General features: G+C 48.4%; 1 protein-coding gene across 2 annotated transcripts; it reads right to left on the bottom strand.

Annotated features, from left to right (window-relative positions):
• Positions 1-744: 744 nt before the first annotated feature.
• Positions 745-13,854, bottom strand: LOC123388488 (cancer/testis antigen family 45 member A8-like). 2 transcript variants are annotated; one of them, XM_045068187.1, is made up of 5 exons: positions 13,693-13,854; positions 3,635-3,815; positions 1,849-1,971; positions 1,384-1,477; positions 745-1,013 (listed from the first exon to the last, which is right to left on the bottom strand). In XM_045068187.1, exons 2-5 carry the CDS (start codon positions 3,807-3,809, stop codon positions 914-916), a joined length of 492 nt encoding a protein of 163 aa, XP_044924122.1. In that variant the 5' UTR covers positions 3,810-3,815; positions 13,693-13,854; the 3' UTR covers positions 745-913. The 2 variants fall into 2 exon arrangements, with proteins under 2 accessions (XP_044924122.1, XP_044924121.1); XM_045068186.1 differs by lacking the exon at positions 13,693-13,854 and adding an exon at positions 4,696-4,826.
• Positions 13,855-18,338: the final 4,484 nt, after the last annotated feature.

Raw genomic sequence — 18,338 nt, forward strand, 5'->3', positions numbered from 1 at the left:
CATGTGACTCTTGATCTCAGGGTTATGAGATCCAGCCCCACACTAGGAGTACACATTACTTAAATAAAATTAAAAAAAAAAACCAGGGTGACCAGGTGGTTCAGTCAGTTAAGCAACTGACTCTTGATTTAGGCTCAGGTCATTATCTTAGGTGTGTGAGATCAAGCTCTACCTTAGGATGTGTGTTACATGTGGAACCTGCTTAAAAATATACTTTTTCCAATTATCATATGTCAATTATCATATGGTTTCACTTATTTGTAGAGCATAACAAATATCATGGATGACAAGGGGAGATGGAGAGGAGAAGGGAGTTGAGGGAAAGTGGAAGGGGAGGTGAACCATGAGAGACTATGGACACTGAAAAACAATCTAAGGGTTTTGAAGGGGCGGGGGTGGGAGGTTGGGGGATCCAGGTTGTGGGTATTAGGGAGGGCACGGATTGCATGGAGCACTGGGTGTGGTGCAAAAATAATGAATAGAGTTACGCTGAAAAAATTAACAATTAAAGAAAATTAAAATATATAATTTTTCCTCTCCTTCTGCCCCTCATGGCCCTCCCTCTCTTAAAAGAACGAAAAAAAGAAGGAAAGAAAAAGAAATGGCTGGTATAGAAGATGACAATAAATACCAAATACATACTTGTGACCTGCAGAGAACCTAGGATGTAGTGTACCCTCATGACTAAACAGAAGGAAAACAAACAAACAAACAATGCATTGAGACAAAACGCTTAGGGCAAAAGGCCAACTTTTACTAACAGAAACTTATAACATGAAAGTTGCAACGCTTTTCCTTAGCCCCAAGAAGACGATTTCTTAGCTAATCATGCTAGGAGCCATCAACAATATCTGGTCGCATTCCAGGACAGCCAATTGGCTCTGCTTTCTCATTGATGATTGCCATAACGGGATTAAAAGCTTGGGGAGCCATCACCTTTGTTGAGAAACTGGTCGCGTTCTATTTTCTCTAGCACCTTCTCAAGGTGACTTATTAAGCCTTCTCTTTTAAATCTGAAAATAAAGAGACAAGCCGTTAACCGAATGATACCCAAACAACCCATGTTGTAGGACGCACTGTGCAAAATACAGAGAGAAGCTCAGTTTACAGGAGAACAGAAAACACATCTGCATGGTATGGGACAATCCAGTAAATACAGAGTGCCAGTTCAAGGTCAAGGCCCACCTCAAACTCAGGTGTGAACAGAAGGTTCCTTGAGCTTGCAAGAATGAGTGAGACTCAGATAATATCAATCAAAATAAGTGGAGACAACATGGACTCTGAGTGAGGATCAGGGTTTGAGAAAAGTCAGGCAGGGCCCAAACCCACCCCTCACCCAGCAGCCCACTGGCCCCGCCGCTGGACACGTCCTCCTACACTCACTTTGCCGCTTCCTTCATGGCATATACAGCAAATTTTTTGTGCACTTCCGGAGGTCCTTGCACTCCCTCAAGCAATTTGAGGATTTTTCCATATTCTGAAGATATTTAGAGAAAAAAAAAAAAACCCTTCAGTATTTCTAAAGTACAAAGAGGAGACAGAACTCAGTCTTGGAGACTCGGTGATCATTCAAGGGCTAGAATGTTACAGAGTACCTGTGCGTTCCATCCTTACTTTCAGACATCCGAATATATCCACCAACGGAATCTAGTACACAATAACCAATTAAGAAATACAAAAGAACAAGAGAAAAAGGTTTACTGGGACATTTCAGTCAAAATAAAGACGAACCATTCTAATTGGGAAAACCCAGTTCTGGCAAAGGATGAGGTCAGTGGAATCTAGTCCGGATCAGAGAATGGGAAAGACTTCCTGTGGTTCACGGACAGAAATTGTTACTCGACTTACTTCCTTCAAAATATCGGATTTCCTTCTTCAATTGCAGTTTTATTTCCATATTGATTTTCACTGGTATTGGCAGTTGATCTGGCACATCTTCCCACACAGATGTTGCTGTGCCCTTGGGCTCATCTGCAGAGAGACAGCTGGGAAAGATTCCTCCCACCAGGGCATCACTACCAGGTCTGTGAATCGGCCCACCCTTGTTGACCCTGGCTAAGTCAGGACACAAAGAATCTAATTGTGTGGAGTACCGTCTCCTGCCACGCTCACATGCTCTGGAGATCAGATTTTGACCAGAAGCCATCAGGTGGGGATCGACCACTTCCCCTCCCCGCCCCGTGCATACTGTGAATGGCAGGTGCCCCTGGAAACCTCACTGAAGGCGGAGCTGCAATGATGGGCATTTCAGCAACCCCATACGCACATCCATGTGCTTCACAGTCTCTAATGTTTCTTTTCGCAGCAGGACAATACACCAGCTAGATGTATCAGTACTGAAAATTTGACCTCATGAAAAATAATACAACAGAGAAGCCTCTTCTATTCTTGTCACTACGCATACACACAGAAACAGACTTGGACAATACGACTAATCAACAAACATTCACAGAGCCCTGGGACTCAGGATTCAATGTTCCCTTGATGCACTCTACAAGGAGAAGAGCTGAACGTGTCACTTGATGTCACTTGATGTCACGATGCCTGATACTGGCACTAAATCACTAGAGATCCCAGTCAGTAAATGATCTTCCTCATCTGGCTTTTTATTTATTTATTTATTTTTTTGGTCTCAGGAGATAATTTTTTTTTTTTTTTTACTCCAAGTCTGACACATCTACTTCATTCACTCATGCTCCTCTGTGCCAAACATCAAGACAACAATGGGGATCAGCAGTGAACCAGACAGAAGAACCCTTACCTTTTAGAAGTTACAACCACTGTGGACATCAGAGAGTACATGTACAATGGGCAAAGGGAATAACATGGTTTGATTTTGTGTTAGGAAGAAGTCAGCAGGGATGTGAGCCAGAGTGGGAGAGGAGGCCTCCATGATGCGTGGTCGGGCAGGGCGGTCTGAAGAGGTGAGCCCTGGGCAGAGCCAGGAGCAGGAGACAGAGCCGGCCCGTGCACACACAGCGGAGGCGGCCTGGCTGCCATGAAGGCCATGCACTGCCTGTGCAAGGGGACAAGCCTGGGCCACAGAATAAGGGTCAGATGCAGAGAGAGCAAGGAAGACACGGAGAGGACATGAGATGGCAGGAGAGGATGGCAGGGTCAGGAGGAGCAAGGTCTGGAGACCAGCGTCAGGAGCTCAGACTCTGTTCCGAGCGCTTGGGGAATTAATGATGGGTTTCAGGATATGCATGTGATGATCTGATTTCTGTGTGGACACGGTCACCCTGGGTACACGGCAACAAATGGGCTACACACGTTCAGGCGGGGAAGCAGGACGCGAGCTCAGAAGCTCTGGAACACCTGGCTGAGTGATGAGGCAGTGTGGAATGAGGGACAGTATAACGGTGGGACTCAGGAACTGCGACAGTGTTAAGAGGAGAGAAAGGAGATCAGAAAGGAGAAGAACATCTATAGAATGCAGAGTCTGGGGAGCCAGGAATGTCTCCATGAAGGACAGAGTGATCACCTGGTCCAGTGTGGCTGGGAAATTAATGGCAGCCTCACCCAAAGCCAGTGACCTTGATCAGAACTGACCCCGAGGCATGGAGGAGCCAGAGGAGGGGCTGCCCTGGGCCAGGTCAGGGAGGGGAGGGGAGGACGGGCAGGGCATCCTCACCATCTTCCGAGGACACGGCTGAGGCCCCAGGCTGGGATGATCCCTCTCCTTCCTCTCTCACTGACAGCAGCGGCATGCTCAGCCTTTTCTTCAATGGAGGCGGAGTGATGGATTTTCCAGAACGTTTCACTTGGCTTTTGGGCCCAACAGCGGACTCCTCTGCTTTATCACTCATCACTTCCTGAGGAGCATTAAGAAACATGTTCCATTAATGACAAAAAAACAACCACTCTGAAAGAGGAAGGAGGTGTCTCAGGACGTTACCATAGAACTACGTGATGACCCAACATTTGCAGTACCAGGTATTTACCCAAAGAACACAAAAATACTGATTTGAAGGGGTACCTGCACCCCGATGTTTACAGCAGCATCGCCGACAGCAGCTGAACTCTGGGAAGAGCCAGACTGGTGACTGACTGATAAATGGAAAAAGAAGACATGGTGTACGTCTACAGCAGAATATTACTCTGCTGTCAAAAACAATGAAATCTTGCCGTGCGCAATGACGTGGGTGCAGCTAGAGAGCAGAATGCTAAGCACAGTAAGTCCGTGAGAGAAAGGCAAACAGCAAACGAGTTTGCTCACATGCAGAATTTAAGAAACAAACAGATGACCACGGGGCGAGGGAAAGAAGGGCAAACCAGAAAACAGACTCCTAAGCGCAGAGAACAAACTCAGGGTCCTGGAGGGGAGGTGGGCTTGGGGACATGTGTGTGACAGGGATGAGGGAGGGCCCTTGTGTGATGAGCACCGGCTGTCGTACAGACACGTGTGGAATCACTCAGTTCTACACCTGACACTAATAGCATCTCTGTGTTACCTAACTGGAGTTTCAAGAAAAACGTGAGAAGCCATGCAAGCATTCCACCCGTCCAGACCGGCTCTCACAATCTTGCACCTTCCCTCCTCCACAATGTGTCCTGAGCCATCAGCCAGGCGTTTCTTCAGCATGCACGTGGCTCCTCTGGGGGCTCTCTGCCTACACCCACAGTTGGATTGCTTCCTCTGCTGTCTAGGAGTGGCCTCCCTGTAGAAAGGTCCAGACCCATGTCTCTGCTCACCTGGCCTCTGGCCCCTGAGAGCTCGCTGCTGAGCATCTGGGCGAAATCAGCCACTGGCCCCTGACAGGGAAGACAAGGACAGACCACGAAGGAGGCAGGCCACTCCTCCTGGGTCCTGGCAGGTCTAAGAAGCAAGGAACATACATACCAGGCTGGTCCTGGGCGGCCCCACGAGGAGATCTGCGCACTGCCAGGCAGGGCCCTTCAAGTTTATATAGTCGCCTGCGTGGGCTTCATCCCAGGCACTGTCCACATGGGCCCAACAACACTCCCTCTGAAGCTGGAACTGTGTGACAGCTCCCACGACGGAGAGGAACTTACGTTCAAGGACAGGGGAAGGGATGAGGGCCTTCCGATAGCCCGCGGCCAACTTGGGGTCAACAGGAGGCCACGTGCTCTCAGAAACTCCCCCAACCAAGGCAGAATTCTGGCAAAAACTGGATACAAGGTAAGGAAGGGTAGGTGTGGGGCTCAGGAGCAATCAGCCAGCACAAAGATGCCCATGAAGGGTGGCTGGCCAGGCGCAGGTGCCTTCTCCCGCCTCACTAGCCCCCAGCCTGCAGTACCATCCTTCATCAAAATGCCTTTACTCGGCAGAGGATCATCTCACGAAAGCGACGAGATGAGGGAGGGGCAGGTCACGTTAAGAGGGGTCAGAAGGAGGACCGAGGGACACTGAAATCCGTGGCCTGAGCCCCCAACAGCTGTGTTCCCCACATTCACAAGGAACCACGAAGCAGGAGCCACCGGTGGAAAAGCAGTGCGGTCGGCTTGAGGCTACTTCCCACATCCCACAGTGCTTCTTTATCTGTCTGTGTCTTCTGACCTTGCTGGGTGTGAATCCATTTTTTCTGACAACTATCGCCCCCTGCCAACTTCCTCAGTAACATTTTAACTACAAAAGTTTCATTGCATTTCCCTTTACATGCAACATTTTCTTTGCACTGGAACCAGAAATGTTGATGGTCGGGGCCTGGACTAATGTGAGCACGTGAGGGTTGAGCAGCACAGGAAGCTGATTCGTCCTCAAAGCTGAGTCCGGTCCAGCCCAGGAGCCGCCCCTCCTATAGTTTCTCAGGCTTCCCTCCTGGCATCCTCCATGGTACCCATCTACAGAAGGGCAGATTGAGCCCTTCTCCTTCTCACAGCTGCTCTGCGGGCTCTGAATTGTGAAAAGTGGAGCCTGTGCACCCTGGGGGAGCATTGGCAAACGGGACGTTTTTCACAATGAGATCCAAATCTAACAAGAACATTGCCATTTTATGAGGAGAAGCCAGGCTTTGGGCATACTGAATGTGAAAAGTGGTTGTTGCCAGCTGGTACAATTTCTTCCATTCCCAAATGTGTCTTGTGTTTTGCTCCTTTGCTTGCCACCATGAACACTGTTTTGCATAAGGTGCTTTCAATCACAGGGCCATAAACCTCTCCTGTTTTGGCTAAAATGATACAAGAAGCCAACAGCTAAGTGGAGGTTACCATCAAATGAGCTGAATCCTGTATCAATAATATGACCAAGGGCCTGGTCCCTTCCCCAGGTTTCTCTTCTGCATTTTGAAGCCACGTCATCCGAGTTCTGGCTCCTCCTCATGATTGCAAAGTGGATGCCAGGGCTCCTCAGCTACCTGCTACTCAAGTCCTGTGTAGCAGAAGAATGAGGTTACATCCTTCTGTCGCATTCCCACAGGAAGTCCTAAGGTTTGCTGTGATGGAATCCTTCTGTGCACATGTCTGCCTCCAACGATCATTTTGCTCTACGGGGGGGCATCAATCAGAACGTGACAATTTCCTCGGCTCAGGCCCCAGACAGCAAATGCATAGATTGAAAGATACCACCCCTGATAGGGTTGACCATGGCCTCACATAGGATCCTGTATTCATTAATCAGAATATAATTTCTTTGATGAAGTCCCCAAACTTTATTTTTGCTTTTGTTTCCTTTGCCTTTGGAGACATATCTTGAAAGAAGTTGCCGTGGCTGATATCGAAGAGATTACTGCCTATGTTCTCCTCTAGGATTCTGATGGATTCCTGTCTCACGTTGAGGTCTTTTATCCATTTTGAGTTTCTCTTTGTGTACGGTGTAAGAGAATGGTCGAGTTTCCTTCTTCTACATATAGCTGTCCAGTTTTCCCGGCACCATTTATTGAGGAGACTATCTTTTTTCCACTGTATATTTTTTCCTGTTTTGTCGAAGATTAACTGACCATAGAGTTGAGGACCCATATCTGGGCTCTCTACTCTGTTCCACTGGTCTATGCGTCTGTTTTTATGCCAGTACCATGCTGTCTTGGTGATCACAGCTTTGTAGTAATGCTTGAAATCAGGTAACGTGATGCCCCCAGCTTTATTTTTGTTTTTCAACATTTCCTTAGCGATTCGGGGTCTCTTCTGATTCCCTACAAATTTTTAGGATTATTTGCTCCAGCTCTTTGAAGAATACCGGTGGAATTTTGATTGGAATGGCATTAAAAGTATATATTGCTCTAGGCATTATAGACATTTTAACAATGTTCATTCTTCCGATCCAAGAGCATGGAATGGTCTTCCATCTTTTTGTGTCTTCTTCAATTTCCTTCATGAGTGTTCTGTAGTTCCTCGAGTACAGATCCTTTACCTCTTTGGTTAGGTTTATTCCCAGGTATCTTATGGGTCTTGGTGCTATAGTAAATGGAATCGATTCTCTAATTTCCCTTTCTGTATTTTCCTTGTTAGGGTATAAGAAAGCCACTGATTTCTTCACATTGACTTTGTATCCTGCCACGTTGCTGAATTGCTGTATGAGTTCTAGTAGTTTGGGGGCGGAGCCTATGGGTTTTCCATATAAAGAATCATGTCATCTGCGAAGAGAGAGAGTTTGACTTCTTCATTACCAATTTGGATACCTTTTATTTCTCTTTGTTGTCTGATTGCCGTTGCTAGGACTTCTAATACTATGTTGAACAAGAGTGGTGAGAGTGGGTATCCTTGTCTTGTTCCTGATCTCAACGGGAAGGCTGCAAGCTATTTCCCATTGAGGATGATATTTGCTGTGGGTCTTTCATAGATAGATTTGATGAGGTTCAGGAATGATCCCTATATCCCTATACTTTGAAGCGTTTTAATCAGGAACGGATGCTGGTTTTTGTCAAATGCTTTTTCTGCATCAATTGAGAGGACCATGTGGTTCTTCACACTTCTCATATTAATTTGCTGTATCACGTTGATTGATTTGCGAATGTTGAACCATCCTTGTAGCCCAGGGATGAATCCCACCTGATCGAAATCAAAAGCTTCTGCACAGCACAGGAAACAGTCAACAAAACAAAGAGGAAACCCATGGAATGGGAGAAGATATTTGCAAATGACAGTACAGACAATAGGTTGATATCCAGGATCTATAATGAACTCCTCAAACTCAACACACACGAAACAGGCAAACATATCAAAAAATGGGCAGAAGCTATGAACAGACACTTCTCCAATGAAGACATACAAATGGCTATCAGACACATGAAAAAATGTTCATCATCATTAGCCCTCAGGGAGATTCAAATTAGAACCACATTGAGATATCACCTTATACCAGTTAGAATGGCCAAAATTAACAAAACAGGAAACAACATGTGTTGGAGAGGATGTGGAGAAAGGGGCACCCTCTTACACTGTTGATGGGAATGCAAGTTGGTGCAGCCTCTTTGGAGAACAGTGTGGAGATTCCTCAAGAAATTAAAAATAGAACTTCCCTATGACCCTGCCATTGCACTCCTGGGTATTTACCCCAAAGATACAGATGTCGTGAAAAGAAGGGCCATCTGGACCCCAATGTTTATAGCAGCAATGGCCACGGTCGCCAAACTATGGAAAGAACCAACATGCCCTTCAACGGACGAATGGATAAGGAAGATGTGGTCCATATACACTATGGAGTATTACGCCTCCATCAGAAAGGACGAATACCCAACTTTTGTAGCAACATGGACGGGACTGGAAGAGATTATGCTCAGTGAAATAAGTCAAGCAGAGAGAGTCAATTATCATATGGTTTCACTTATTTGTGGAGCATAACAAATATCATGGAGGGCAAGGGGGGGTGGTAGAGAGGAGAAGGGAGTTGGGGGGTAAATTGGAAGGGGAGGTGAATCATGAGAGACTATGGACTCTGAAAAACAATCTGAGGGGTTTGAAGTGGCGGGGGTGTGGGGGGTTGGGGTGGGGGGTACCAGGTGGTGGGTATTATAGAGGGCACGGATTGCATGGAGCACTGGGTGTGGTGAAAAAATAATGAATACTGTTTTTCTGAAAATAAATAAATTGTTTTAAAAAAAGAATATAATTTCTTCTCAAGCAGGCAAACATTGGCAATGGTGACACCAAAACCCCAATCCTTAATTTCATGTGGACTATGATATCTAAACAAAATGAAATTTAAAAAGTACTACTTGCCAACACAACAAAAGGTACTCCAAAAGTTTGTAACATACTTCTAAATCAATACTCACTATTGAAGTCTAAGAAAACATCACATGACTGATTCTGTGGGACACATGAAATGGAGGTGGGGGGGAGCTTACAACTTCACATTCTGTTAGAAAAGAAGCATTGCTGCAAATAAATGAGGTCTGTCCCTGGAGGAAGAGGCAAAAAGACTATAGTGAGAGCTATGCTGTGTGTTGACACTTGTGTCTCCCCACCAGCCTGTGTTGAAATCCAAACCCCCAGGGAAGCTGATATCAGGAGGCATCCGGGTCCTTTGGCGGGTGCTGAGGTGCAGACAGTGGCCCACTCCTGAGCTGGATTAGTGCTTCAGAAAAGGAGGCTGCAGAGAACCCGAGCCCTCCCACGGGGCAGAATGAGGGCGCCTGACTCTGAACTAGGCCACGGACATCCCTACATCTCCCTGGTGTCGGCAGCCTGGTCCTGGTGCCCCCAGCCTCCCCAGCTCTGGACAACACATTTCTGTCCCAGTCACCTTCCCAGTTTCTGCCATGGTGCTATGGCAGCCCGAACAGACCAAGATGGCTCCTTGGCATGATTATCAAGGACAACTTAGCCACAGAATAACAATACTGTCCACCAAGCAGGAGTCCGAGCCCTGTATCCAGAAGGGAGCTCTGTGAAAGACAGTGGGAACACCCAGAGTGACTTTATAGTAAATTTGGGAACTGAGACGACATAGACACTGTCCTAGAGCAAGGAAACATTCCAAAAGTCACCAAGAAGAAACAGAAAATCTGAACACCCCTGTATGTGGTCCAACGTTTAGTACCAAATGATGAGCCTTTCCATTCTAAAGGCTTTCCTGGGGAGTCCCTCAAACATTCAGGGGGGATATAATACCAGTCTTACGCAAACGCTTTCGGAGAAGAGAAGAAAGGGTGCGAGTTCCCTACTCATTTTGTGACGCCAAGATAAATGTGTTACTAACATCTACCAAAAACACTGGAAGAAAAGGAAAGCAAAAGACCCAGATCGCTCTCCTGAATATAGACCCACAACTCCTAAACAACTCGTTAGCAAGTAAAATTAAACAGGACATTAAAAAACAAACAAACAAACAAACAAACAAACCCTAAAGGTCATGGGGTAGTTGGGTCTATTGCTGGAAGGAAGACTGGTTTCACCCTGGAAAAATTTATCCGTGAAAATGTGCTACATAAACAGCAAAAACCGGGCAAAACGCACAGCGCCATTGTAATAAGTGGGTTGATGCTGGATACTTATTCACAGTAAAAATCCTCAGCAACTTTGGATGAAAGGCAACTTCTTTAACCTAAGAAAGCTTATCTTCCCCCCCTCCCCCACCCCCTGCAAAATGCACACAAGAGCTGTATTTAATGGCGACATGCCCAACTCTTTCTTCTTGAGTTTGAAATAAGACATGGTGTCCGCTGTGTTTTCAAGGACATACTGGAGGAACTGAAAACTGTCAGTAAACAATCAGAAGTATACATTTTGGAGAAGAAGGACTGAGGCTGTCATTGTTCACAGTGGACATGTTCTATATGTAGAATATCCAAAAGGATGTAAAATACAGAGAATTAATAAGTGTACAGTAGCCAAGTTACTGGATGCAAGAGCAAGAATCAAAAACCTGTGTATTTCTGTGAAATAACAATCCGATTAGAAAAAGATATTCAAAATACCATTAGAACAGTGTCAAGCACATCTAGGGGCACCTGGTTGGCTCAGTCAGTGGATGGTGGGACGGTTGATCTTGGGGTTGTCTGTTCAAGCCCCATGTTGGGTGAAGAGATTACTCACAATATAAAAATTTTTAAAAAAAAATGAAAAACCTATAGAACAAAGCTAACCACAGGTGTGCCTAAGCACTACCCATGAAACATAAACCTGATGGACAGAAATCAAAGGCCTCAGTAAATGGGCCGTGTGGATACATACATACCGTGTGGATGGGAAGACTCATTATTAAGTCATTGTTGCCAATTCTGCCCAGAATAATTATTGCATCGTGCTTAAATCTAAGTAATTTTTTATTAAAACTTTAAAATCTCCCTGTTAACATTGGGGATAACTCATGAGCTGATACTACAGAGTATATGGATATCGAAGGGCCTAGAATAGCTGAGACCCTATTTAGGCAAAAGCACCAGGTTGGAAGATGCACACGGCCAGACAGCAGACGTAGGAGCCATGACAACGCTGTGGAGTTGGATGGAGCAAGGGTGGGCGGATACGCCCGTGCGACAGGACAGGGAGTCTAGACATGACTCGGGAAATCTAGCGGGTGCTAGATTGTTGACACTGGGGCCTTCAAGCCTTTGTGGTCCATTCAGTAAGTCCACCTGCTCCCTGCGGAGAACAGCAATTCTGCTCTGATCCCCTTCCTGTCCATATAACATTGATCTCCCATGAATAGGAGAGATAGAAGGACACGTAGGATAGTACGTTCATGGTTTTAAAAGGTAAAGCTTTTAAAAAGAATGAAATCACTGACCATGATGAATAGGTTGACTAATTAGACTTAATTAAACTGAGAATTTCGGTGCATCAAAAATATACTAAGAAGGCAACGACTTAGGGCACCTGTGTGGCTCAGTTGGTTAAGCATCTGACACTTGACTTTGGATAAGGTTATGATCTCAAGGTGGTGAGATTGAGCCCCAACCTGGGCTCCAACCTGGGCTCTGTGCTGGGTGGCCAACCTGCTTATGATTCTCTCTCTCCCTCTCTCCTCTCTGTCACTCCCTGCTTTTTGTGTGCATGCCTTCTCTCTCCCTCTCAAAAAAGAGAGTGACAAAACAAAACAGATCAGCAGAAGACACAGAAAATTATATTTTTAAGTATATGTATAAATATAAACGTATGTTGAACAGCAAATCAATTTTAAAACTACAGATATCTCATAATTCAAGCAGAGGGAGTCAATTATCATATGGTTTCACTTATTTGTGGAGCATAGCCAATAGCATGGAGGACATGGGGAGATGGAGAGGAGAAGGGAGTTGAGGGAAATTGGAAGGGGAGGTGAACCATGAGAGACTATGGTCTCTGAAAAACCACCTGAGGGGTTTGAAGGGGCGGGAGTGGGAGGTTGGGGGAACCAGGTGGTGGGTATTAGGGAGGGCACCGATTGCATGGAGCACTGGGTGTGCTGCAAAAACAATGAATAGTGTTAAGCTGAAAAGAAATAATAATAATAAAAAAACTACAGATATCTCAGTAAGATGTGGATGCACGTCCTGGAACGTCTCTTCAAAAGACATACAAAAATGGCCAGTAAAGCACATTAACCAGTACAAAATGCACGTGTACACAGAATGAGAGGCCCCCACACACCCACCAGGGCACTGAGATTGAAGACGCCCTATAGCAAGTGTTTCTGCGTATGGAAAGCAGCCAACTCTAACGTACTGTCCGCCCCAGATTCCCACTTTGATGACCACGGTCACCCATAGAAGGTTAGATAGAACCCCTGAGAGACTGAGATACAGAAACCCAGGGAAACTACCCCACCCCGGGCTGAGACAGAGCATCCAAGCAAGAGCAAACCACCCCAAGTGCCCGAGAGCCCCCGAGTAAGAATTCACCCCAAAGGCTGAGTGAGACAGACCACACGAGGGAGAGTGCACCCCCTGAGCAGAGCCCCCAGGATGCCCCCCCCCCCGGGCAACGGCTGAGACAGGGGGCGAGGCCGAGGAAGAGCCGCCCACCTCCATAAGGGGGACCAAGTGCCCAAGGAACCCTCCACCCAGGGCTGGGAGGGAGCACTCAAGGAGAAGCCCGCTTCTGGGCGGAGATGGACCTTCCGAGGAAGAGCCTCGGCTCCCCAGACGGCAGCGGGGGAGCGCCAAGAAAGAGCCCAAACCCCCAGCGCCGAGCGATCACCCAAGGGGAAGTTCTCTCCCGGCCACGCCCGGCTCAGACGGAGCCCCCCGGGGACAGCTTCCCCATCGTCTTAAAGCATCGGAGGAGCGGCACCCCACAGGAGGGGACAGAGCCCCCACGAAAGTCTCCCCAGGACTACGAGTCCTCACCAGGGACCAGCAGAGCACCACGGAAGCCCAGCCCCACCATGGCTGAGACAGAGCACCCCGGGAAAATGCCCCCTCGGGCTGAGCTACACCCCAAGGCGACTGTCTCGCAGGCTGAGGTAGAAGCCCTCAGGGACAGGAATCCGAGGGCTGAGCTGGTGCAGCCCAGGAAACATCCCCTCACAGAGCTTGAACCGAGAGCCAGGAACCACTCCCCCCGTCCCTCACGTAGGACTGAGGGGATCACCCAAAGACATGTCCCCTCACCAGTGCTGACAGAATTACGTAAGCAGAGTCCCTCACAGAACTCAAGACCCCACCAAGGACTGCCTCTTCTCCAACATGGCTGAGACAAGCTGCCCAGAAAATGCCTCCCCGGTGCTGAGGTCAGAACCCACCCACGTCTCTCCACAGAGCTGAGGTAGATCCCCCTCAGGAAGCCACCACAGCCAAGGGAGAGGCACTTTCAGGGCCCACGGACAGCGCCAGGGGACAGAACCCACTGTCCCAGGGTTAAAATCCTGACCTCGTTCCAGGCGCCTGGAAACAAGAATGGCAGGGACGTCGTGGTGCCTCTCAGGTGGGACTGTGCAGAAAGGTGCCCCCTGGGAAACCTCTGGACATCCGCCCCCTAGGGGATCTGGGAGCGGTGCGCACACACAGCTGTCCGGCCAGAAGGCTGATCTACTTCTTTTTACTGCCCCGGGGAGGTGTAAGGGCGTTTCCACGACTTGGCGGGCCGTTGGCCACACTGCCCTGCAGCAGCCCGACCCCCCGAGAAGCTGTGTGCCGTGCGGAACCAGGTGCTGGAGAAGCCTGTTGCCCCCCAGGGGCCAGCTGTGCCCGCTGCCCAGAACCAGGAAGCAAGTCTTTCCGGCCGCGGCTCAGGCGCCCCCTACAGGCAGAACTCGGACACACAGATCAGAAGAAAAGGCGTTTCTAGGAACCAGAATTTTTTTTTTTTTTTAAGATTTTATTCGTTATTCATTTGACAGAAAGAGAGAGAGAGATCACAAGCAGGCAGAGAGGCAGGCAGTGAGAGAGAGGAGGAAGCAGGCCCCCCGCTGAGCAGAGAGCCCGATGCGGGGCTCGATCCCAGGACCCTGGGATCATGACCTGAGCCGAAGGCAGAGGCTTAACCCACTGAGCCACCCAGGCGCCCCGGAACCAGAATGTTTTCCCCATAATAGGCGAAAGGCTTGTTGTGTTTAAAGCTGAGAGTGCACAAATAAAAAGGTGGCCCATTGTTTTAACAGAAACAGAGGGGGGTTATTTCATCATCGTAATCCTGAGGAACACTTAAGAGCATTTGGTAAAAATTTGTCTACACACCTCTGCTTTGCAGGTTTTTCTTGGAGGAGAAACATTTCAAGTACTTCTTGCACATAAAATGAAAGGAAGACAAGACTGCTCACCGTCATGCCTTCTATTCAACACTCCCTGCAGGGCTCCTGCCTGGCACCTTAAGATGGCGACAGGGCTGTGCCCACAGAGAGAGCTCTAGACTGCTCTGTGTTGGTCGAGTCCCAGGAGCGGTGCTTTTCAGGGAGTCACCAAGCACATTAAACAGTAACAATTGTGTGGGAACAGAGATTTGCGGGGAGCTCCCATCAGTTTAGTCCCCTCCCGTGGCTGACTGTCGCTGGTGTTCCGAGCTACTGTGGACGTGAGGTCCTTGGTTTCAAGGCCACCCCGCCCCAGAGCTGAGGACAGGGCAGTAGGAGTAGCGCTCCTCACAACGGCCCAAAGCCCACCGTCCCCAGTGGGACGGAGCCATCTTTCCGGAGTGAACGCACTTCCGGTTCGTGCCGAGCTCGGATGGCCTGATGCACGGCTCTGCAGCCCGTTGATTCGGCAGGATTGGCCCGTGTTCTCCTTGCCTGTACGCGGGAGTGGATTCTCGCAGGCCCTGCCTCCACCGACCCAGACAGGCCTCCTCGTATAGGCTGCGTCTTCTACTAAGTATCACTCCAGTGTATCCGACCGTCAACTATTTACACTGTTTCCCTTTTTTGTTCTGGAAGGAAACTCGTAGAGGCGGTGCCTACATCTTGCGAAAGGCCTCCCGTGGCCCCTCGAAGGCAGGGTTTGCGTATGAGGAAGAAAGGGCTCAGGAGCACGGGCGAGGGGATCGCAGTCGCGCTCCACGCAGAACCCACGCAGCACCAGGGAGCGGACCCGTTGTCTGCACGTCGTGGTAGCGCGGACGGAAAAGGGGCGGAAGGACAACGACGGAGGCTCTCACTTCAGATGGGGTGACAGGCCCCTCAGTGAGGAAGTGGCATTTGAGGAGAGAGGCGAAGGGCGGCAAGACCTGGGGAGCACAACTGAGGCAGCAGGAAGCCCAGCTGCAGAGACCCCGGAAGGGCTGGGGCTCGGGCTGCCAGTGCAGGGAAGTAGGAAGCTGGGGTGGCTGCAGAGCAGGGATGGGGGAAGCGCTGGGGGTCCCAAGGGTGCCTGCACAGTTACACCGCTCTTTTCTTTCTCTTTCTCTTTTCTTTTTCCTTTTCTTTTTATTTATTTATTTGGCCAGAATCAGATGTTTTGTTCAAAAGATTTGCATTGAAAATCAGTCTAAAGACACACATTATTTACTTGCAGAATAAGCGCTGATGACCCATAAGGGATCCTTTTTCGTTCACATATAAGACTTACTTCTAATGTTGCGGCAGCCTATCAGCTCTTTTTCCTTTTTAAAAAAATTTTTATTTTATTTCCTCAGTGTTCCAAGATTCATTGCTTATGCACCACACCCAGCGCTCCATGCAATCCGTGCACTCCTTAATGCCCACCACCAGGCTCACCCAACCCCCCAGCTCCTCCCCTCCAAAACCCTCAGTTTGTTTCTCAGAGTCCACAGTCTCTCATGCTTCGTCTCCCCCACCGGTCTCCCCCAATTACCCGCCCTTTTCAGGCGCCCCTTGCGTGATTGCACTTGTCAGTCCTTCCTGGCTGAATGGCTAAGCTGTTTGAAATAGCTTAAACTGTTTAAAACGGTTTAAAGGCAAGTATATACAGCCCACTACGGACTGCATAGACAACTTTCTCTAGAAGCCTTACGTGCTTGTCTTGAACCGTGGAGGGAATCTTGCTGTACATGGACATGAAAGGGGGGTCTTGCCATGCACTCTATGAAACTTATAAAAACGTACCAAAAAAAAAAAAAAAAAAAAGACCTATAAAGCATAAGGTCACCAAACTGGATTCAAGGGGGGCCAGTAGGGGAAGCACTGAGGCGCTACCCCTGGTTATCCATTGCACACCCATAGGGGGAATTTACCATGCAAGTCCATTCTACTTCAGCTGCTCCCTTACTATCCCAGCAGGAGGAAGAAAGATTTTCCTCCTCCCCCAGCAACAGCCCAGACAAAGTGGAACACTCACAGCTCAGCCAATGTGAAGCTGCTATACATTCAAATCCCAGTTTACTGCAGTGGGCTTTTCTTTTGTAACAGCCTTCCAAAGGTCCATTCTCCCCTAATGAAAGAGCCTTCTCCTTTGTTCTCCAGACTTGCCAACGGTTTTGCTGTAACTTGTTTGTTCTTTTTTTTTTTTTAAGATTTTATTTATTTATTGGACAGAGAGAGATCACAAGTAGGCAGAGAAGCAAGCAGAGAGGGGGGGGGGGAGCAGGCTCCCTGCTGAGCAGAGAGCCCAATGTGGGGCTCGATCCCAGGACCCTGGGATCATGACCTGAGCTGAAAGCAGAGGCTTTAACCCACCGAGCCACCCAGGCGCCCCAACTTGTTTGTTCTTGATTGCAATTCTCTGTTTTCTCCAAATAAATGCATTTTGTTGGCACAATAACTGACAGTTTTATTTGTTTTAAGATGTTATTAATTAATATGAGAAAGGGAGAGCATGAACAGGGGCAGGATCAGAGGGCTAGGGAGTTGCAGACTCCCCATTGAGCATAGATCAAACTGGGCTTGATCCAAGAGCCCTGAAATCATGACCCAAACCAAAGTCAGATGCTTAACCAACTGAGCCACCTCGGTGGCCCAACAGATTTATTTTTAAGGTTCACAACTTCTTCACTTGGGAAACAAAGTCCTGGCACTCGTTAGTCTGTAGATCTCAGTTTAGTAAGGAATCCATGTTCCCTTTTGTGAAGCAGGGGCAAGGTGCTGTACACGCACCGTGAGCACACGCTATGGCTTGAGGGACACTGGGAATCACTCTGGTGTCAGCTCCCAGCCAGCTCTTAGACCTGGAGAAAGGACAGGCTCTCTGCAGGGTCAGGGTCTTCAGGTGTTAAGTGGAAATTGTGACCTCTGCCTCATTAGGTGGCTGTGGGGTTGTGGGGAGGAGGATAGTAAGGAACCAAAGTCTACCCTGGCATGTTTGAGGTGCTTGGGAAAGGTTCTGCTCAGGCTTGGTGCTGCCTATAGGAGACAAGCATCGCCCAATACCTCAGAGAGGCTACAGGCTCTGGGCCAGAGAAAAGTACAGCGTGGGCCATTCACTGGGGGCCAGTCATCTCATTTTGGGAGCACACAGACTGCAGACTCCCCCTTGGGCCAGGGATTTGCTGAGGGACCGAAGTTTAGCCCTGTCTGACAGGGTAGCTCTTCCTGAAAGCCCTCAGGGCTGAAGAGCTAAGGGAGAGCTTGAGGCAGGTGAAAGCAAGACCCCCCTCTTCTGGGAGCTCCTGTCAGGGAGGGAGAGTGAGCAGAGAATGTTCCAGAGCCAGGGTCAGATGACAAATAAGGACCAATGGCAGACTGTGGGTCAGGAGTAGCTGGAGGCTGTGAAGTCTGGGGGCAGCCCTGGAGCAGTGGGAAGAGCTTGGCTTCAAGCCAGCCCTGGTTCTGCGTGGCTGCTCCAGGTCCACCCATGAGCATATATTGTTCATCACCTGGGGTTATATGCCGAACCTTTCTGTGTTTCCACATCCCCTCCTACAAACCGAGGCCCCTGACAGCATCAACCTCCCAGACTGGTTGTGAGGGTCAAAAGTAATTCATTCGGTATTTGCTCTAAACCATCTAAGTGGAAGCTGCTTATCTAGGTGTGAAAGAACAGTGAACTGGACACTCTTCTAGTGGCTCTTCCATTCCAGTTGGGAGATAACACCAAACAATCAGAGGGACTCTCACATGATGTAAGTGCATTGAAAAATGTTGAAGTCAGGTGAAGAGAAGGAACACAAGTAGATGGTACTTTGAATTT

This window comes from Mustela putorius, unplaced genomic scaffold, assembly GCF_011764305.1.
Source record: "Mustela putorius furo isolate JIRA1106 unplaced genomic scaffold, ASM1176430v1.1 tig00003899_pilon_pilon_pilon, whole genome shotgun sequence".
NCBI lineage: Eukaryota > Metazoa > Chordata > Mammalia > Carnivora > Mustelidae > Mustela > Mustela putorius.